At 42.1% G+C, this 22,862-nt stretch overlaps 1 protein-coding gene across 1 annotated transcript; it reads right to left on the bottom strand.

The window, feature by feature from the left end:
- Nucleotides 1-7,529: 7,529 nt before the first annotated feature.
- VPS25 (vacuolar protein sorting 25 homolog) lies at nucleotides 7,530-22,258 on the bottom strand. The gene is made up of 6 exons (XM_063425394.1): nucleotides 22,212-22,258; nucleotides 21,540-21,685; nucleotides 20,053-20,106; nucleotides 15,876-15,964; nucleotides 10,979-11,054; nucleotides 7,530-7,933 (listed from the first exon to the last, which is right to left on the bottom strand). Exons 1-6 carry the CDS (start codon nucleotides 22,256-22,258, stop codon nucleotides 7,821-7,823), a joined length of 525 nt encoding a protein of 174 aa, XP_063281464.1. The 3' UTR covers nucleotides 7,530-7,820.
- Between the last annotated feature and the right edge of the window lie 604 nt (nucleotides 22,259-22,862).

Raw genomic sequence — 22,862 nt, 5'->3', positions numbered from 1 at the left:
CTTGCAGAGGTTGGCAGAGCACACGCTGAAGGCCTGACACCCAGTCGCTTGCAGACAACTAACTGTTATTAGCTTACAGTGCAAAACTTGTTTTCTTTGTAAAGGCACGCTATAGAGACACCAGATATGAGTTGCAAAGTACACTTGCAGAGGTTGGCAGAGCACATGCTGAAGGCCTGACACACGCTTTAAGGTTACTGACTGCTATTAGCTGACAGTGAAAAACTTTTTTTTCTATGTAAAGGCACGCTATAGTGACACCAGATATGAGTGGCAAAGTACACTTGCAGAGGTTGGAAGAGCACACGCTGAAGGCCTGACACCCAGACGCTTGCAGAGAAAAACTTTTTTTCTTTGTAAAGGCACGCTATAGAGACACCAGATATGAGTGGCAAAGTACACTGGCAGAGGTTGACAGAGCACACGCTGAAGGCATGACACCCGCTTTAAGGACACTGACTGCTATTAGCTTACAGTGAAAAATTTTTTTCTTTGTAAAGGCACGCTATAGAGACACCAGATATAAGTGGCAAAGTACACTGGCAGAGGTTGGCAGAGCACACGCTGAAGGCCTGACACCCACTTTAAGGACACTGACTGCTATTAGCTTAAAGTGAAGAACTTTTTTCTTTGTAAAGGCACGCTATAGAGACACCAGATATGAGTGGCAAAGTACACTTGCAGAGGTTGGCAGAGCACACGCTGAAGGCCTGACATCCAGACAATTGCAGACAACTAACTGCTATTAGCTTCCAGTGAAAAACATTTTTTCTTTGTAAAGGCACGCTATAGAGACACCAGATATGAGTGGCAAAGTACACTTGCAGAGGTTGGCAGAGCACATGCTGAAGGCCTGACACCCAGACGCTTGCAGACAACTAACTGCTATTAGCTTACAGTGAAAAACTTTTTTTCTATGTAAAGGCACGCTATAGTGACACCAGATATGAGTGGCAAAGTACACTTGCAGAGGTTGGCAGAGCACACGCTGAAGGCCTGACAACCGCTTTAAAGACACTGACTGCTATTAGCTTACAGTGCAAAACTTTTTTTCTTTGTAAAGGCACGCTATAGAGACACCAGATATGAGTGGCAAAGTATACTTGCAGAGGTTGGCAGAGCACACGCTGAAGGCCTGACACCCAGACGCTTGCAGACAACTAACTGTTATTAGCTTACAGTGCAAAACTTTTTTTCTTTGTAAAGGCACGCTATAGAGACACCAGATATGAGTGGCAAAGTATACTTGCAGAGGTTGGCAGAGCACACGCTGAAGGCCTGACACCCAGACGCTTGCAGACAACTAACTGTTATTAGCTTACAGTGCAAAACTTTTTTTCTTTGTAAAGGCACGCTATAGAGACACCAGATATGAGTGGCAAAGTACACTTGCAGAGGTTGACAGAGCACACGCTGAAGGCATGACACCCGCTTTAAGGACACTGACTGCTATTAGCTTACAGTGAAAAAAAATTTTCTTTGTAAAGGCACGCTATAGAGACACCAGATATGAGTGGCAAAATACACTGGCAGAGGTTGGCAGAGCACACGCTGAAGGCCTGACACCCACTTTAAGGACACTGACTGCTATTAGCTTAAAGTGAAGAACTTTTTTCTTTGTAAAGGCACGCTATAGAGACATCAGATATGAGTGGCAAAGTACACTGGCAGAGGTTGGCAGAGCACACGCTGAAGGCCTGACACCCGCTTTAAGGACACTGACTGCTATTAGCTTACAGTGAAGAACTTTTTTCTTTGTAAAGGCACGCTATAGAGACACCAGATATGAGTGGCAAAGTACACTTGCAGAGGTTGGCAGAGCACACGCTGAAGGCCTGACACCCAGACGCTTGCAGACAACTAACTGCTATTAGCTTACAGTGAAAAACTTTTTTTCTTTGTAAAGGCACGCTATAGAGACACCAGATATGAGTGGCAAAGTACACTGGCAGAGGTTGGCAGAGCACACGCTGAAGGCCTGACACCCAGACGCTTGCAGACAACTAACTGCTATTAGCTTACAGTGAAAAACTTTTTTTCTTTGTAAAGGCACGCTATAGAGACACCAGATATGAGTGGCAAAGTACACTGGCAGAGGTTGGCAGAGCACACGCTGAAGGCCTGACACCCGCTTTAAGGACACTGACTGCTATTAGCTTACAGTGAAGAACTTTTTTCTTTGTAAAGGCACGCTATAGAGACAGCAGATATGAGTGGCAAAGTACACTTGCAGAGGTTGGCAGAGCACACGCTGAAGGCCTGACATCCAGACGCTTGCAGACAACTAACTGCTATTAGCTTACAGTGAAAAACTTTTTTTCTTTGTAAAGGCATGCTATAGAGACACCAGATATGAGTGGCAAAGTACACTTGCAGAGGTTGGCAGAGCACACGCTGAAGGCCTGACACCCAGATGCTTGCAGACAACTAACTGCTATTAGCTTCCAGTGCAAAACATTTTTTTCTTTATAAAGGCACGCTATAGAGACACCAGATATGAGTGGCAAAGTACACTTGCAGAGGTTGGCAGAGCACACGCTGAAGGCCTGACACCCAGACGCTTGCAGACAACTAACTGCTATTAGCTTACAGTGAAAAACTTTTTTCTTTGTAAAGGCACGCTATAGAGACACCAGATATGAGTGGCAAAGTACACTTGCAGAGGTTGGCAGAGCACACGCTGAAGGCCTGACACCCAGACGCTTGCAGACAACTAACTGCTATTAGCTTACAGTGAAAAACTTTTTTTCTATGTAAAGGCACGCTATAGTGACACCAGATATGAGTGGCAAAGTACACTTGCAGAGGTTGGCAGAGCACACGCTGAAGGCCTGACACCCAGACGCTTGCAGACAACTAACTGCTATTAGCTTACAGTGAAAAACTTTTTTTCTTTGTAAAGGCACGCTATAGAGACACCAGATATGAGTGGCAAAGTACACTGGCAGAGGTTGGCAGAGCACACGCTGAAGGCCTGACACCCGCTTTAAGGACATTGACTGCTATTAGCTTACAGTGAAGAACTTTTTTCTTTGTAAAGGCACGCTATAGAGACAGCAGATATGAATGGCAAAGTACACTTGCAGAGGTTGGCAGAGCACACGCTGAAGGCCTGACATCCAGACGCTTGCAGACAACTAACTGCTATTAGCTTACAGTGAAAAACTTTTTTTCTTTGTAAAGGCACGCTATAGAGACACCAGATATGAGTGGCAAAGTACACTTGCAGAGGTTGGCAGAGCACACGCTGAAGGCCTGACACCCAGATGCTTGCAGACAACTAACTGCTATTAGCTTCCAGTGCAAAACATTTTTTTCTTTATAAAGGCACGCTATAGAGACACCAGATATGAGTGGCAAAGTACACTTGCAGAGGTTGGCAGAGCACACGCTGAAGGCCTGACACCCAGACGCTTGCAGACAACTAACTGCTATTAGCTTACAGTGAAAAACTTTTTTCTTTGTAAAGGCACGCTATAGAGACACCAGATATGAGTGGCAAAGTACACTTGCAGAGGTTGGCAGAGCACACGCTGAAGGCCTGACACCCAGACGCTTGCAGACAACTAACTGCTATTAGCTTACAGTGAAAAACTTTTTTTCTATGTAAAGGCACGCTATAGTGACACCAGATATGAGTGGCAAAGTACACTTGCAGAGGTTGGCAGAGCACACGCTGAAGGCCTGACACCCAGACGCTTGCAGAGAAAAACTTTTTTTCTTTGTAAAGGCACGCTATAGAGACACCAGATATGAGTGGCAAAGTACACTGACAGAGGTTGGCAGAGCACACGCTGAAGGTCTGACACCCACTTTAAGGACACTGACTGCTATTAGCTTAAAGTGAAGAACGTTTTTCTTTGTAAAGGCACGCTATAGAGACACCAGATATGAGTGGCAAAGTACACTTGCAGAGGTTGGCAGAGCACACGCTGAAGGCCTGATGCCCAGACGCTTGCAGACAACTAACTGCTATTAGCTTACAGTGCAAAACTTTTTTCTTTGTAAAGGCACGCTATAGAGACACCAGATATGAGTGGCAAAGTACACTTGCAGAGGTTGGCAGAGCACAAGCTGAAGGCCTGATGCCCAGACGCTTGCAGACAACTAACTGCTATTAGCTTACAGTGAAAAACTTTTTTTTCTTTGTAAAGGCACGCTATAGAGACACCAGATATGAGTGGCAAAGTACACTTGCAGAGGTTGGCAGAGCACACGCTGAAGGCCTGACACCCAGACGCTTGCAGACAACTAACTGCTATTCAATCTATTACAGTGAAAAAAATTTTTTTCTTTTTAAATGTCAAGCTTAAGCTATTGTGACACCAGATATGAGTGGTGGCACTGGGCAAGTGGGCACTTAATTACATGAACAGACATGCATCATGTAATGCTATCATCAATCCTCATTTGTTTGTGTGATGCATGCCATGCGTGATAACACATCTTGTACTTGTTTGGTTGAAATGGGGCTGCTAATACATATTATGACTCAATCCCAACAACAGTGTTTTTTTTTTTCTCTAGTGTTACGAATGGACTCAACTTTTATTAAAGTCCTTCAAATTTCATGGAATAGGTAGTAAAATATTTTCAAACACAAATAAAATGTAAGCCCTGTGCTCTAACTCCCACAAACATAGTGGTTACTATTTCTCCCACATCCCAAACCAAGCACTAGTAAGGCAAGTAGTAGTGCCACCACCAGCAGGCCGGACAAGGAGCATGGGTATCAGGGCACTTCTGCCGCAGTTAACAGTGGAGATAGTGCCATTATTTATCCTAGGCAGTCCTAGAACCTGTACGGCCACCCAAGAACAGGCAACATTCCTACAAAATTACTCCACACACTTTTCAGCTGATAGCTGTTGGAGGTCCTCTTTTTGAAATAGTAGGAATCCTTTCCAACAGTTTATGGAGATTGTCATTTGTTTACGTGATGCATACCATGCTTGATAACAAATCTTGTATTTGCTTGGTTGTAGTGGTGCTGTTAATACATATTTTTACTTAATCTACAAAATTATTCCTGTTTCTTCTGTTTCAAGGCTTTGCCCTGGGGCAGAAACAGGTGAGAGGATCGTCAATTTTGGTTCATGGTAGTTTTCTTAATAAATTACATTTTTTTTGTGTAAATTTCCAACATTTTTCAGAATTATTTTTTGTGTCTCTCCTCTGACTACACCTGCTTACAAGGAAACCAATCAGAAGAAGGCTTTTCCCGCTTTAAAGACTCATTCTGCACAGAGCTCTTGCAGAGTAAAGATGGAATCATTTTTATTGCATCACAGTTTGAATTTTTTAATTAGGTTTTCCTTTTATTTTTAAGAGTTGTGTTTGCGTATAATGAATTTTAATTTGCCCTTTTTTGGGGTAGAAGAATAGAAGATTTAGAATAAAAGGAAACAAAATATGACTTGCCAGCCAGCCAGCCAGCCGCCGCCAAATTAAATAGTTAACAAAAAAATAACACCCCCATATTACTATAAGCTAGGTAGCTCACCTCCCTATGCCTCTACCTGCCATGCAATGCCAACTTTTTAAAATAGCAAAGGCTCCATCTCATGTGCATGGAGTCTCTAACATGGGGTGGACTTTGCCCTCCTTTCGCCATGGGTATTTAGAAGAGAAATTAAAAAAAAAAAAAAGTACTGGGGGGGTTAAGAGATCAGGTGAGTTTTTACTCTATTTAAGGTAGGCAGGGGTGGTGGGGGGAGCGGTCACCTAAATATTGTTTTTAATGCTTTAAGGTCAGGAATATACAAATATACATTTGACCCTATAGTGTTCCTTTAAGATGTAGAGGGAGATGAAAAAATGTAACTAAAAAAAATATATATATATATATATATATATATATATATAAAAAAAATTATACAACATTATAAACGCAACACTTGTTTTTGCCCCCATTTTTCACAAGCTGAACTCAAAGATCTAAGATTTTTTCTATGTACACAAAATGCCTATTTCTATCAAATATTGTTCACAAATTATCTAAATCTGTGAGCACTTCTTTGCCGAGATAATACAGATGTGGCATATCAAGACGCTGATTAGACAGCATGATTATTGCACAAGTGTGCCTTAGACTGGCCACAATAAAAGGCCACTCTAAAATGTGTGGGGGTCCGAAAACTAGTCAGTATCTGGTGTGACTATAATTTGCCTCACGCAGTGCAACACCTCTCCTTCACATAGAGTTGATCAGGTTGTTGATTGTGGCCAGTGGAATGTTGGTCTACTCCTCTTCAATGGCTGTGCAAAGTTGCTGGATATTGCCAGGACTTGGAACACGCTGTCATATATGCAGATCCAGAGCATCCCAAACATGCTCAATGGGTGACATGTCCTGTGAGTACGCTGGCCATGCAAGAACTGGGATGTTTTCAGCTTCCAGGACCTGTGTACAGATCCTTGCAATATGGGGCAGTGCATTATCATGCTGCAACATGAGGTGAAGGTCGTGGATGAATGACACAACAATGGGCCTCAGGATCGCGTCACTGTATCTCTGTGCATTCAAAATGCCATCAATAAAATGCACCTGTGTTCGTTGTTCATAACATACGCCTGCCCATACCATAACTCCACCGCCACTATGGGCCACTCTATCACAATGTTGGCATCAGCAAACTGCTCACTTACACAACGCCATACACGCTGTCTGCCATCTGCCCTATACAGTGAAAACCGGGATTCATCCGTGAAGAGAACACAGAAACGCTCCAAAGTGCCTGACGCAGTCGAATGTGAGCATTTGTCCACTCAAGTCGGTATGACGCCAAACTGGTCAGGTCGAGACCCCGATGAGGACGACGAGCATGCAGAGGAGCTTCCCTGGGTTTCTGACAATTTGCACAGAAATGATTTGGTTATGCAAACTGATTGTTGCAGCAGCTGGTCTTTGGAAGTGAAGATGCTCTATGTGGAGATCCTGGGCTGGTGTGGTTACACGTGGTCTGCGGTTTTGAGGCCAGTTGGATGTAGTGCCAAATTCTCTCAAACGCCTTTGGAGACGGCTTATTGTAGAGAAATGGACATTCAATTCATGGGCAACAGCTCTGGTGGGCATTCCTGCAGTAAGCATGACAATTGCACGCTCCCTCAAAACTTGCGAAATCTGTGGCATTCTGCTGTGTAATAAAACTGCACATTTTAGAGTGGCCTTTTATTGTGGCCAGCCTAAGGCACACCTGTGCAATAATCATGTTGTCTAAACAGCATCTTGATATGACAGACCTGTGAGGTGGATGGATTATCTTGGCAAAGAAGAAGTGCTCACTAACCGATTTAGACAGATTTGTGAATATTTGAGAGAAATAGGCCTTCTGTGTACTTAGAAAAAGTCTTAGATCTTTGAGTTCAGCTCATGAAAAATGGGGGCAAAAACAAGTGTTGTGTTTATAATTTTGTTCAGTGTATGTATATATCATTCATTTGGTATATGGCTATATTTTTTTCTTACCAGGTTAGTAGCTTAGAACCTAAAATTTTGAGCAATGTATTTGTTTCTATACAAGTCAAACTCATTTATGTTGTTTTGATATCAGCTTAGATATTTATTCTGAAAGGAGTGTAAAGAGGAAATAGAACCATCTTGTCATACACGCACACACACAAAATGCATGAATAAAAAATAGAACTTCATATTCCAGCAAGTTCATCCAGTGTAAGCTGTATCCTGAGACACTGGCTCCAAAACCCAAGATATATGCACACTTGCAACGTCTGGTACACTTGAAAACCAGAATTCCTGCACTGCTATAAAATTGTTTCGAGATCTATCTGGTAGTTGGCATCTGGAAAAAAAACATACATTAAAAAAACTTGACTCCTCTGCTGTCATTTAGTGTAATCATCTCTGCTTTATGTTCTAGCTGCAAGGCTTCCAATGACCGAAGTAGCATAGCCTCTTCCAATCCATGAAACTCTGTGTGGGTGGAAAAAAAAAAATATTAGAAACACACTAAATCTTCCAAGGAAAAGTACAGTGTCCTGTAAGTTTTAATTGCAATCAAATTTATGAACAACATGCCCAACATCATGCATTTGTCAAAACTAAATAAAACTCTTTTCTGTAACATTTTTGGGCAGATTTCTGAAACCAATAATGCATTGATTGTGGGTTATTGCTTTGAAGTTCCTTGTTACTTATACATGAAACTCAATACTGTGTTTTACAACTTTCAGGCTCTGGGTATTCCTCATACACTCTGCTTATTGCGATTTTTTAATGGGGAATAGAACTCTTTCGTCAATAAGTGAAGAGTATATGCACATATCACAAAGCACACCAGCAAAACCACTCACACTAATATTCTGTTGTTCCAAAGCAATATAACTTGCAGTAACATGCATAGCGCATTAGTGTATCACAGAGCTCCAAAGTTATAAAACTGTGAGTAACGTGCAATCTATGCAAGTGTATCACAGAGCTTCACCATTTTGGTACGGACAGTCATTTGGTGTCTGTGTGTTGTGAATTCAGCCATCCCACAATTGTAATTACATTTAATTTGATTGTAAGTGATTTTTCCTTCTCTCGTGCTAAGGATTTGCATGGCACCCTGACTTCCTTTGGGACGATATATAGTCCCAAATGAAAAAGTTAGAAAGTCGGGTACATACATTGAAGTGATATTCTTCCCATTGTACTGTGATAAGGTGAATGGGGTGGTCCGTGAGGGAGTTTATATTTCGACTGAATTGTTCAGAGAGGCATATAATTTTTAACCCCAGGGAGAGTGTGTGTGTCTGTGAGTATATAACCTAAATGAATATTTAGTCATGGGCCCCTGGGGTGGAGCATTTGGAGAGCAGGGTGGGCCAGTGCTCCACTCCGCAGTTTAGTGGTTTTCTTGGGAGACATTGATCCAGGCCAGGGTTTTTAAACTGTCTCCAACCCACTGCTCAGCTGCAGCAGTGGGAATAAACCCCTCCTTGCTGGGCAGGTAAAAGGAGAGGGAGAATGTTTGTTTGTTTCTCGCTGAAAGGAGCAGGCTGACTAAGCACTGGAGTGCAGAGAGCTGACAAAGACACTAGGTTGGTGAAACCAATAATTGTTTTGTTATAGTTTAACCCCTGAGAGAAAGGGAATCTGAGGTTAGTTAGTGCTCAGAAAAGCTAGGTTTTTGTTTATAGGGATTTGTGTTACATTATTATTTTTCTTCATTTGCTGCTGTCTCTGTGGTGAAGCTCAACAATAAAGTGCCTGGAATTAAGTTACTTTTAAAGACTGTGCATGTTTGTACCCAAAAGGACCATGCTAACTGCAGACAAGGATCACAGTACATGGAAGTAATTTTAGCTTTCTTGCAAATTAGATTGAAATGCGTCAAGGTGGATTGGATAAGGGATACATTGAAGTGTCAGATTTTGGCACATTTGGTGCTCTTCCCCTATAAGCTGGCTACTTGTCTGGAAATCCAGAACTTTCTGCAGGCTCTGGTACAGATCAATCCTCTGGCATGGCTTTCAACACTTCCTTGGAAGTAATCAAGCCATCAGCAACCTGGTGATCAAGCTATGCAATATGTTCCTTTTAAGCTCATGCTCATTCCACTCAGGCGGTTGCTACCTCTTGGGCATTTTACAATAACGCTTTTTTGGACCAAGTCACTTGGTCATCCATATATATATATATATATATATATATATATATATATATATATATATATATATATATATATATATATATATATATATATTACAATTGTATTACTTTGATGTTTTTGCTTCCGCTGACACTTAAATTTGGCAGGAATTGGCAGTTGTTCCTGTTTAATCACAGTCACTACAGCCCCCTCCCCCAGGTGCTTTATGTTTTCCTCTGCCTTTGTATAAGATCCCACACAATGGGATTGTGCTCTCATCATTTTTTGGGGCCGGGGAGGTGACGGGAGGACAATAGGTCCCCCCCTCCCCCCCAATTTTCAATTAGGGCGCCCACCAGCTGCTCATGGGTGGGGGCCAGGGGGCACACTATGTCCCCCATTTATTGGCCTAGTCCCCACTCACGGGGCACGTGTGGGGGTTGGGGGGACACTATGCCTCCCAGCTAGTTAATAGAGGCCACACCATGGGGCTACTTTTTGGAAGGGGGGTTCTTTTTTACAACAGTAAGCAGTCACAGGCTGCTCACTGTTTAGTTGACATTTTAATCTCCCATATGCTAATATGGGGGTCATATTGACCGCCATAGAGTGAGGGAGGACATAGGGGGGCTTAGGAATTGGCGGGGAGCACTGCTCCCTGCCGCGTCTATTTTTACATTTTACAAGGACGGAGCTGTGTGCTGGTAGCTCCCTCCTTGTGATAAACTGGACGAACGAACATATGAACACCGATATTCGGTGTTTGTTTGTTCATCTGAAATTTCTATACATTAGTTTTTCTGACAAATAAATAAATAGACTAAATTACCGAGGCTAATGCCCAAGTGTTTAACTGGGTATGCGCAGGAATTTCACACCGCTTTCTAGTGTAGGCAGATGACGTGTCCCACAAGGAGGACTTCTACCCACACAAAGAAGGTGGCGCCCAGGACCTAGGTCCGGGCAGAAAATAAAGATTAAAAAATAAGAAATATGGGGGGCTTAGGGACATTTAGGGGTGGCTAGGGGGGGACAATTAGATTTAGTGGAGTTGAGGAGGGGGGGGTTAAAAGAAAAACTGGATTCGGCCATTACAGTGCCGCTTTAAGCAATTTGTTTAAGATCTCAAAAAACTAATCAGGGCAAACCTACAACCGGAAACCGAATCTGGTATTTTAGCACAGAGAAGTTATGAAAACTAATAATTAAAAGTAGCACAAATATTAAACTCTGATTTTGCACATGCCAACAATACTTGGAAGAAAAATTATTTTGTATTTTTGGGAGTGGGTTTTAAAAAAAAAAAAAAAAAAAGGCACTATTAATAAATGCAGTTAATAATTTATCTATAAATGGGTTATGCCACACAAGTTCTGCTTTACCTTCTCCCACTGTGTCATCACCACTTATCAGCTCATAGAGTGTGAATACAGAATTTGTCATTCCATTTTTCGAAACCTAAAGGAGAGAGAACAGAAAATCAGTTTATCACTGAAGAAATATTTTAACAACATAACATTTACAGTTTACTATACCTGTTAAAAGGATACTCTTAGCAGAAACACACTACAGCTAAAAAGGAAGCATACTGCAATGTCTCAGATCGTGAAATATTGTCACATAGAAAAATTCCCCTACAAATTGGTATACTTTAATCTAAGAAGTCACCAGCAGATGTATAAAACAAAAATACAATTGCATAAAAAAAACAACCTACGCTTGAAAATATTGAAATCTTATTTTAAATCAAATTATGCTCAGTTAAGTCTTCTGAGTAAAAGGACACCCCCATTGTATGTCTTTGGCACTACGTGAAGCTACAGTGCCACATAGGAGACCACGCCATATCAGTTTTTACCGAACTTTGAATTTTGACACTGGGCCTATGTGCAATTTCCAAGCATCTTCGCAGGTTTTAAATTCAAACTACCCCACAAAGGCCTACCTTTTCTTAAAGTAGACGCCCCAGGGTATTTCAAAAGGCATATTTTGAACCTTAGCGTGGGACCTACTGTCCTCCCCCCCCCCCCAGCCCCCACCCCTGGTCGGCGGCCATAATGGTAATGAGGGGGGGACGGGACCTACTGTCCTCCCCCCGGCCCCCACCCCTGGGCGGCGGCCATAATGGTAATGAGGGGGGGGGACGGGACCTACTGTCCTCCCCCCCGGCCCCCACCCCTGGGCGGCGGGTGGGGGCCATAATGGTAATGAGGGGGGGCCTACTGCCCTCCCCCCCTGGCCCCCACCCCTGGGCGGCGGGTGGGGGCCATAATGGTAATAAGGGGGGGACACACCTACTGTCCTCCCCCCCCGGCCCCCACCCCTGAGCGGCGGGTGGGGGCCATAATGTTAATGAGGGGGGGACCTACTGTCCTCCCCCCCCCCGGCCCCCACCCCTGGGCGGCGGGTGGGGACCATAATGGTAATAAGGGGGGGGGGCACCTACTGTCCTCCCCCCGGCCCCCACCCCTGGGCGGCGGATGGGGGCCATAATGGTAATAAGGGGAGGGGGGCACCTACTGTCCTCCCCCCGGCCCCCACCCCTGGGCGGCGGGTGGGGGCCATAATGGTAATAAGGGGGGGACCAGCTGTCCTCCCCCCCCGGCCCCCACCCCTGGGCGGCGGATGGAGGCCATAATGGTAATGAGGGGGGACAACCTACTGTCCTCCCCCCAGCCCCCACCCCTGGGCGGCGGGTGGGGGCCATAATGGTAATAAGGGGAGGGGGGCACCTACTGTCCTCCCCCCGGCCCCCACCCCTGGGCGGCGGGTGGGGGCCATAATGGTAATAAGGGGGGGGGCACCTACTGTCCTCCCCCCGGCCCCCACCCCTGGGCGGCGGATGGGGGCCATAATGGTAATGAGGGGGGGGGGCCTACTGTCCTCCCCCCAGCCCCCACCCCTGGGCGGCGGGTGGGGGCCATAATGGTAATAAGGAGGGGCCTACTGTCCTCCCCCCCCCCCGGCCCCCACTCATGGGTGGCGGGTGGGGGCCATAATGGTAATAAGGGGGGGGACCTACTGTCCTCCCCCCCCGGTGGCGGGTGGGGACACTAAGTCAATTGCCCTTAGTCACCCACCCAAATAAAAATGCCCCTACCTACCCCCCTCACCCTAAAAAATAGTGAGGGGGGAATAAAATTGCTAACCTGTAAAATAAAATTAAACTTACCATTCGACGTCATCTTTTTTCTAAAATCTTAATTTTTCAGCCCCAAAAAAGGCCAAATAAAAAACCATCATACCCGTCGAACTAAAAATAAAATAAAAATCCTGAGCGCAAAAAAAAAAAAAAACCTGACGAAAAAGAAAAAACCCGAGCGCAAAAAAAATAATCCATCTTCACCCATGGAGGGCTCCGCGCAGACTGAGCTCCGCAGGGCGGGGTAAGGCTTATAAAAATTCCACCCCCCACCCCACAATCAAGGTGACTAGGGGTCCCCAAGCCCCTAGTCACCCACCCAAATAAAAATGCCCCTACCTACCCCCCTCACCCTAAAAAATAGTGAGGGGGGAATAAAATTGCTAACCTGTAAAATAAAATTAAACTTGTTGTCACAGTGCTCTGTGTCATTTTACAAGCGTGGGAAAATTCCAAAGAACTTTCCCACGCTTGTAAAATGACAGAGCACTCTGATTGGCTTAAACCCACCAATCAGAGTGTTCTTGGCCTAATTGCAGGGCGGGGCAAGGCTTTATAAGCCTTCCCCCGTCCTGCGGAGCTCAGTCTGCGCGGAGCCCTCCATGGGTGAAGATAGATTATTTTTTTTGCGCTCAGGATTTTTATTTTATTTTTAGTTCGACGGGTATGATGGTTTTTTATTTGGCCTTTTTGGGGGCTGAAAAATTAAGATTTTAGAAAAAAGATGACGTCGAATGGTAAGTTTAATTTTATTTTACAGGTTAGCAATTTTATTCCCCCCTCACTATTTTTTAGGGTGAGGGGGGTAGGTAGGGGCATTTTTATTTGGGTGGGTGACTAGGGGCAATTGACTTAGTGCCCCCACCCGCCGCCCAGGGGTGGGGGGAGGACAGTAGGTCCCCCCCATTATCATTATGGCCGCCGCCCGCCGCCCAGGGGTGGGGGGCGGGGGGGGGAGGACAGTAGGTCCCCCCCCCCTTATTACCATTATGGCCCCCACCCGCCAGAGGCTGCTCACTGCTTACTAGACATGCCCCTACTCGCAGTACAGCGAGTAGGGGCATGTTATTTACTAATACGAAGTCATTTTTACTTAGTGTTAGTAAATTTGGCTGAAAGACCAATTTAGGTCTTTCAGCCTTTTAGTAGATAGCTCCCTAATACCGTGGGAATTAGGGAGTTATCTACTAAGCGGCTGCAAGATGCAGCCACAGCAATGAATAGGATCGGAGTTTCTTTCATTTGAATGAAATTCCGATCCGAACAAAGTGCCGAATTGCGTTCTAAAACAAACGAACATACTGTTCTCATTCAGTTAGAACGCAATTCGGCAGTTTCGTCTAAAATGACAGGAAGGATCGCGGGAACACAGAGGAAAGGTAAGGATTATGGGAAAATTGCTCTGACCAGCGGAAATGAAGCACACTTTGCTCCTCCGCTGGTCAGAGCTGGTCAAGCGGAGGAATCCTCCATAAGACAAAGAATCCCTACTTTGTCTTATGATTTTAAAGAAAACTAAAGAAGACAGGAAGAAAAGAAGAACAGATCCTGAGAGAGGGGGAGAAGAGGAAGAGATTAAGGAAAGGTAAGTTCGGCATGACAGTGCCGCTTTAATATCTGGAGTTCTGCCGTATATGGGGTATCCTGTGGGTTTATTTTCTCACCCATGCCTAGGTAGATTTGGGTTCTAAAAGTTAGGCTGCCTTGAAGCAGCAGTGGAGGGATGTTCTTTTAGTGAGACAGGTTCTTAGGTTTCTCTTGAGCTATTGAGTATGCATTTTTAACCTATAACTTTCTGCCTTTTTTTCAGAGGGATTTGAGTGTTAGGTTGCCCTGAAGCAGCAGTGGGGGATACACTGAAAGTTGGTTAGGCGCTATACCTGCTATCTATCGTGGGAGTGCTTAGTCTCACTAGATAGAATATCCCCCTGCTGTTGATACTTTCTATTCACACTAGTGAAAGGATATTTTGTTGACAGCCCTCTCATACCACTTATCAGGAACATTGTCTCTAGTTAATAAGGGTCACTATTAACCTGTAGCACTGAAAGAAAGTAAAAAAAAAAAAAAGCATATTCAAAACTATATTAGTTTTCCACTATGAACCTGTCTTGCTCTCTTGGTATATTCATTTCATGTACAGATATCCATTCACTAGGAACGAGCCCTATCAGCTATTAATGCATCATCGCTAATCGCGGATTTTTGATACTAATTCGATACTGACAAATTATATACTTAATCAAAAACCCTCATGATTGAACTATCTATAATTTGAATGGTCCATGAGATTACTCAGGGATTTGTTGTATATTGAGATATTGAATCATGGATATATTTATTTAATTGATAGTCAAGACAGATCTAACAAGATTTTTAAAAGTGTGACAATTCTCACTTTATCAAGTTTTTGGTTTGTAGTGTTTTTACACGTGTTTTTTTTTTTTTTGGTCTTTTGAATTTAATAAAGGTTTATACCATTAATATGGAATTTTTGTTTTGAGGAGGAGGTTTCCCTCGAATGAGAGCTGGTTCCACCCACTATTTGTGAGTGGTTATCCCAATCCATTTATTTTGTTAATTTTAATTTACTACAATTTTAGAGTTTAGTGAATGATTATGTTAGCAGATGGCTGCAAGTTAGGAATTTTATGATGAAACAATGTTATCACGAGGCAGGCTTGCAGAGTGTGCAGATTTCATAATTTTAGTTTGTATAACTAGACCTATGGTAGAAAGGGCCTAAATTATAAACTGGTATTACATTAATGAATCATTCTTACATTTTAAAAGAAGTCTCCGTTCTGCAGGTTTTTATGTAAAAACATTTACTTTGTAAAATGCCTTCATTAAATAGTACTAAAATCAGTGGGATTTTTATTGCACTTAGTAGGGCAGTAACCAATTGGTATGGTGTGAATCATCCAATCGTCCAATGAAATACCATGGGGCCCACGCATTGGATTCCAACTCGGTGGTGATTGAGGAACCATTGTGTCACATACCAAAGGTTAAATTAGAAAAGAAATCTAGCAATTTGGCTAACAAAATTCATACAGGGTATGTCATCTTTTGCATTCCCGCATTAAAGGCAATATCAGAAAACCTGATGTCCATAAAGAATACAGTAATCTCACCCATTGGTAAATGACTTTGCCCCACTCATCTGGTCTCCTCCACATGATCAGGAACCTGGATTTGGTTTTATCCAACCATTCCAAGTTACCTGCAAAAGAAATAGCCAACAATTTAAAACAAACGTTCCCTTAAATGGTCAGACTAATAAACTAGGTCTGATACATAGACCATGCCACTACAGTCTTACTGCTCAGTTCTCTACCATCTAGTTTTTTCCAATGTATAGTCACATAACAAATGGGATAAAAATATAGTCCCAAATGCAAAAGTTAGAAACACAAGACAATGCTTCAACATGCTTTTCCCTTTGTAGAATTGTCAGTTCTGCTTCTGCCTACCAGAAGGAAGGTGGATTTCTTAAAGCTCTGACTAAAAACCCTGCAAAGTCCTATATGTCTCAGGGATTGACATAGGGTTGGCATTTTGCTAGCGGGTTTGCCTATATTCTGCCAGGCAACATGCAGAACCAACTACTTTCCTGGGTCTTGAAATGATGCCTTGTCATACAAGTCCTTTTGGCTGGTGGCATATCCTTTCTGACCTTCTTGCAGCAGATTTAAAATCTGAATGGCAAAATTATGTGGTATGGAAACTGAACATATGACAATTCCCAGGTTTTTCCGGATAGGGCCATTGAGCCTGTAGTTCAGGCTCACAAGTCTGTTACCCTTATCACTGAAGTGATGCTCTTCCCATGGGTACATGGAAGTCATTTTAGCTTTCTTGCAAATTAGACTGAAATGCTTCAAGATGGATTGGATAATGAATTGGCCATAAGTATATTGAAGTGCCAGATTTTGGCTCATTTGGTGCTCTTCCACTATAAGCTGGCTAATTGTCTGGAAATCCAGAAATTTGTGCAGGCTCTGGTACAGATCAATCCTCTGGCATGGCTTGCAACACTTAATTGGAAGTAATCAAGCCATCATCAACCTGGTGATCAAGCAACTGCAATATGTTCTTTTTAAGCTCATGCTCATTCCACTCAGGCAGTTGCTAGCTCTTGTGCCTTTTACAATGAAGCTTCTATGGGCCAAATCTCCAAGTCAGTCACTTGGTCATCCTTTCATTCATATATATATATTCCAATTGTATTACTTTGATGTTTTGGCAGGAAGGTGCTCTCGGTAGTTGTTCCTGTTTAGTCACAGTCACTACTCCCCCCTCCCAGGTGCCTTATGTTTTGCTCTGCCTTTCCCACACAACTCATGTGCTCTCATCATCCAGAAAAAACATTTTAAAATGTTTAAATCTATAAGAAAATTAAATTTTCAGGTAAGATACAAATTTTGCTATTTTTGAAACCCTAGCCACACATCCTCCATAAACACTTCTACGCTTATTGCCTTGGAGTAACTCTGGATTCTGGCCTCACCTTTCTCACCACATCCAGCCAACCTCTATATCAGCTAACTTCCATCTTAAAAGCTTTGCAAGCATACATTCATTCTTATCTAATGCAAGGTGGTACTGAGGCACTTGTTCATGCACATAACATTGCAACTCACTCCTGAGCAGTCTTCTCAAACCTGCATGTGGCAAAACTAGCCACTTCTTTGTATGAGAGACTGAGTTGTTTCGACTATTTGAGGTTCCCGAACAGAATATGGACATATTGTTCGTCAGTCGAACCAACCACCGAACGGGGAGACCACCCAAGGGAGTCGTGTGCCTCCAATCGACTATTGTAACACCAGAAAACCGCAAGGTTCTAAATTATCGGATGGGTGGCCGCTGTTCGTATGACCGAACGCGTGGCAGCGGACATCTTTGTTTACTAACGCACAGCGGTGTTTGGTCGTCGAGTGCGTGGAACTATAATCTGACACTCGACTGCGCGAACACTGCTGTACTTCCATCCTATTTGTACGTTCATTTCCCTTCATTTAGAAAGAGCGGCATTCGACTGAATTTAACGAATGAACATCAGGCACATGACTACCCAATTCATGAACATTTTTATTAGTTACTTTAATAGTGAAAACCCGAAAGAAGACCAGTCAAAGTATACAACCTCATGGAATTATTTGGGGGTTTCGCCTCGTGGTCGAGCAGTCTAAACTTCACTTGAATGGCGTTTATATTCTACCGAACGGATCTGAGCGGTATTTCGACAGATTGGGCGCTCAGATCCTGGCTATTCGGTGAAGTGCTGTGGCTCAATAAAAACCAGTTGACTCCCTAAGCGGTGTATAGTCCAATTCTTTGTGAATTGGAATGGGAATTGCCACGCTACGCTTCACTTGAATGCTGATTGAGTTTGCCAGCGGAGATATTGCATTTAATACTTCTACTCTGCAATACCCCACTAAGATTGTTGTTAGGAACATTGCTTCCATGCTCTTATTCCATATCCTCTACTCACACCACACCCCTTTGTCATTAGAGGAATTTGTAATACTCAAATATTGCCAGCAACTAAGAATAGCGACAAGAATAAGATATCGTTTGTAATAATGTAGCAATCTATAAAAGCCCATGCATTACATACAATAGCATTATTAAGAATATGAAAATGTCACTAACATTTTTTATATCATCATAACACTCCAAGCAACATAAGTACTACAGTGCTCTGAACAAAGACAAACACACCAGAGTAGAGAATCCCTCTAATCTATGATTGGGAAAAAATCCCCAAACATAGATCAGCCAACGTGAAGGGGAGGGAGAGATATAGATATATACATAGTTACATAGCTGAAAAGAGACTTGCGTCCATCAAGTTCAGCCTTCCTCACATATGTTTTTAGCTGTTGATCCAAAAGAAGGCAAAAAACCCAGTTTGAAGCACTTCTAATTTTGCAACAAGCTAGGAAAAAAATTCCTTCTTGACCCCAGAATGGCAGTCAGATTTATCCTTGGATCAAGCAGTTATTACCCTACATTGAAAGATTATATCCTTGAATATTCTGTTTTTGCAAGTATGCATCTAGTAGCTGTTTGAACATCTGTATGGACTCTGATAAAACCACTTCTTCAGGCAGAGAATTCCACATCTTGATTGTTCTTACAGTAAAAAAACCTTTCCTTTGCCTTAGACGAAATCTTCTCTCTTCTAGTCTAAACGCATGACCTCGTGTCCTATGTAAAGTCCGGTTTGTGCATAGATTTCCACACAATGGTTTGTATTGGCCTCGAATATATTTGTATAGTGTTATCATATCCCCTCTCAGGCGACGTTTTTCTAAACTAAATAGGTTTAAATTTGTTAACCTTTCTTTATAGCTGATCTGTTCCATTCCTTTTATTAATTTTGTAGCCCGCCCTGCACTTTTTCTAGTGCCATAATATCCTTCTTTAGAACAGGTGCCCAAAATTGCACAGCATATTCAATGTGTGGTCTTACCAGTGATTTATAGAGAGGCAAAATGATATTCTCTTCCCGAGAATGAATGCCCTTTTTCATGCATGACAATACCCTACTGGCCTTGGCCACTGCTGATTGACATTGCACATTGTTGCATAGTTTGTTGTCTATAACAATTCCCAAGTCCTTTTCGTGTGTTGTTATCCCTAATTCGCTTCCATTAAGGGTATATGTTGCTTGTGTATTCTTTACGCCGAAGTGCATAACTTTGCATTTTTCAACATTAAATTTAATCTGCCATTTGAGTGCCCAGTCCATCTAAATCCCTCTGCAGCAAAGTAATATCTTGCTCACATTGTATTATTTTACAAAGTTTTGTGTCATCTGTAAACACTGAAACATGACTTTCAATGCTGTCTTCAAGATCATTTATAAGGGATGAGAGCACTTGTTGGATTTTCCAAACAAATATATTAGCATTTAGAAAATGGTGACAATTGATGTTTCGACCCACAGGTCTTTATATAGCAGAAATGTCGAATTTCACAATTTTCTAAATTCTGATATATTTGTTTTGAAAAATTTTGAAACGAGTGTTCTGATCCCTTATTTTTGCTACAAATAACACTGTGCAGCACCGTGGTAATTATCACCGTTTTTCTCATATTCTTTAGGCAGAGTGCCAGATTATTATTTCTTTTATGAAAACAAACAATGCATATAATTGAAATTATAAATAGACTCTGAAAATAAGTCTCTATTAATTTGACTCTCAGATCTATAATATATACCATGTGTCAATTAAATACTACACCACAGTTTGTTTACATTCTGTATAGCTTTCCCCAGAAGTTAATATATTTTACCTTTTTTCCTGAGTTCCTCTAAGACCACCTGAACAGATTCCAAAGACAATTTTCCTGTTAGTTAAGGCTTTTCAACAGTACATGAAATGTTAGGGTATATATTCTACCCTTGTCTACCACCACTGCTCCCTCCCCAGCTAAGTGCATGTGCACGAGTCCAATCAATATTTAAGTCCTTTATGATAAGTATTAGAATAGACCTCACAAGGGATGCCTGTGAAGTCGGAAGAGGCATAGAAACCAGTGAGAGAAGGCATATAAGGCATTCTGAATTTTAAAAAATAATTAAAAAGGTTTCGAGTAACCCTTTAAGGCAGCTGTGTAACCCCCCACCCAAAAAGGTTTTTGAGCGAATTAGAAAGATAATTTTTCTTTCTAATAAAATGCTCATAAATACTAAAGCTCATAAATACTAAAGTGGAATTTCATTCAAAAAATAATAAATGCCAAACTTGAACTTGAAAAGGCAGAGCCACCATTGTCAAGTTTCACCACTTCCAACCGCTAGAGACAGTTTTAGTAATAAAGCATTGTCTCATTTATTGTTAGATATCTATGGAGGCTCCAGTGGTCTTACAAATTCTCTATAAACATCACTGTTGTACTTTCTCTCATGTGCAAGAGTACAGCACTGACGTGGGCTCTTGGTGGATAAAGTGGCAGGAGCTGAAGATCGAAGATGGCATCACCTGATGGGGACAGCATCAGGTTTATGTAATTCACGTCTGCAGCACCCCTAGGCAATCACAATTTAAGCCATGATGTCTTTGCAAAATAAGCAAACACCACGGAATGTAACAGAATCACTAAGATTCTAAAAATGAGCAACATAAAAGACAGCAATAAGAGACTGATGGCTTTGTTCCAAGCAAGATAACTAATACGGCATGCTATAGTATTAGTGGCTATGGTCTAACAGTTCCCTTGTAACTAGTCAAACTGTCTACTGTCTACTGGGCACTGCTCCCTGTCCCTTTCCTTCAGTCGTGAGAGCCAGAAGCTCCTGTTAGTAGAATTTATTAACTCTCCTGAGCGAAACCCTGCAGTGCAAGGCCAGCTCTTTGACTGAGATCATCAGTTGATCAATCTCAGCCAAATAGGTGAGCCCTGTGACACCAGGTTTTGCTCAGGCTCTCATTGAGGCAGGGAGCGGTGTCCATGGACCCCAGGTAAGATGTCAAACTTTGCATCATAATCACTAAAGCATGCTGTAGTTGCTGTGGTACCTGTAGTGCTCTTTTAAACACTCCATGTAGGGAGTAAAGTCCATAAAATGCCTTTATGTTGGTTAACAAAACACACAATTTTTTTTCTATATTTACTTGATGTCACATACTATATAAATTATATTAGGTTTATTTACTTCAGCATATACCTATATTTGATAAAATGTTGCTGTACCCATACTGGCTGAAAATTATTTTCTTTGCTATAGAATTTGTAGCACATCTGTTTCTATATTTTCCACGTCTATTTAGAAAGGATACTTTGTATTTTCTTGTTGTTAAATAGTGGGCTTTCCTGGATTTCCATTACATTCAATGTGTACAGTTTATTGTGCCTGCAGTATGAGAGGACTAAGGAACTCCATGCTGACAGCTGTTTCTGTCTTGTATCAACATTAGGTTGTAATCTAAAAATACAAAGCAAATAAGTTGTATGAACCATACTAAACAGTACATTGTATTACAAGTCCAATTTCAAAGTTTGGTACCAAACAGCTGATTTAGAAACATTCTGATACTTTTACTACTTCACTATTCTGACCTAACTTTTACATTTCAACATTACATTCATCGTGATTCTGTTTAGTGAATAAACCCCATGCTGTTGGGTGTAACTCTTGAGCTTTGACGGAGTAATTACCCGAAAGCATTTCCCAATAAGATTTTGTGTGATTCATTATGTGTATGAAATACAAAAAAATAAAAAAATAAAAGCTTTTAAGTGTTTATGGTATCTTGGTATTAAATCATCAACAATGCATCAGTATTGTTTTTTTCTATTATTTGAAGTTGTTACTGACAACTTCCTGCTTGCTGCCCGGACCTCTGAAATTGTGACACAAGCAGTTTGAACAGTAAACTACCTTTAAAAAAAATAAAAAAATACTTCTCACATTTCCCTAGACCCAAAATGTGACTACCCGAGATTCTCACGTGTAGAAAGGGGGGAAATTGTACTGCCACGGCCACTCGAACCCCATCTCCACTGAGTCTCTCTTTATTTCTTCCGCCTAGGGACAGGAGATGCACTGGATGAAAGGTTCCGGATTCTGTGTTCGTCCGCAATGCAGGGCAGCGATTGGCTGACGTCAGCGGTCCACCGCATCCAATCTTTAGTAGAGGTGACTGTGGGCTGTTGCTAAGTGTAACAAGGAAGTGTACTTGTTGCTCGAACCACATGCTCACGAGCGGCAATGTAATTGGCAGCAGGTTTTATCCAAGAAATCAATGCTGTACATGACTCCCAGCCAAAAAAAAAAAAAAGAAATATGCACAATCATTATTATTACCAGAGTGTCTTAGTGAGTACCGTTTATTAAACTTCTGTTGTTTGATATAAATGGCAAAAATCATAACTGAAAAACGTGACCTTAAAGGGACACTATTTCACCAGAACATCTACAGCTTAATGTAGTTGTTCTGGTGAGTATTGTCAGTACTTGCAGACTTGTTGCTGTAAACACTGCTATTTCAGAGAAAAGGCAGTGTTTACAGCCTAGGAACACCTCAGTAATAATAATTATTGTGCATATTTTTTTAGCAGTGAGTCATGAACAGCATTGATTTCTTGGGAGTCACTCCTCC

The sequence above is a fragment of the Pelobates fuscus genome, chromosome 6, assembly GCF_036172605.1.
Source record: "Pelobates fuscus isolate aPelFus1 chromosome 6, aPelFus1.pri, whole genome shotgun sequence".
NCBI classification, from domain to species: Eukaryota; Metazoa; Chordata; class Amphibia; order Anura; family Pelobatidae; genus Pelobates; species Pelobates fuscus.
This window is presented reverse-complemented; position numbering and strand designations above follow the sequence as displayed.

Coding starts and splice junctions, on each gene's coding strand:
- VPS25 (XM_063425394.1), bottom strand. CDS start 22,258: ATGGGGTTCGAGTGGCCGTGGCAGTACAATTTCCCCCCTTTCTACAC. Junction 21,686..22,211: donor AATTTCCCCCCTTTCTACAC/GTGAGAATCTCG, acceptor TTGTATTTTTAG/ATTACAACCTAATGTTGATA. Junction 11,055..15,875: donor GCAAAGTCATTTACCAATGG/GTGAGATTACTG, acceptor TCTCTCCTTTAG/GTTTCGAAAAATGGAATGAC.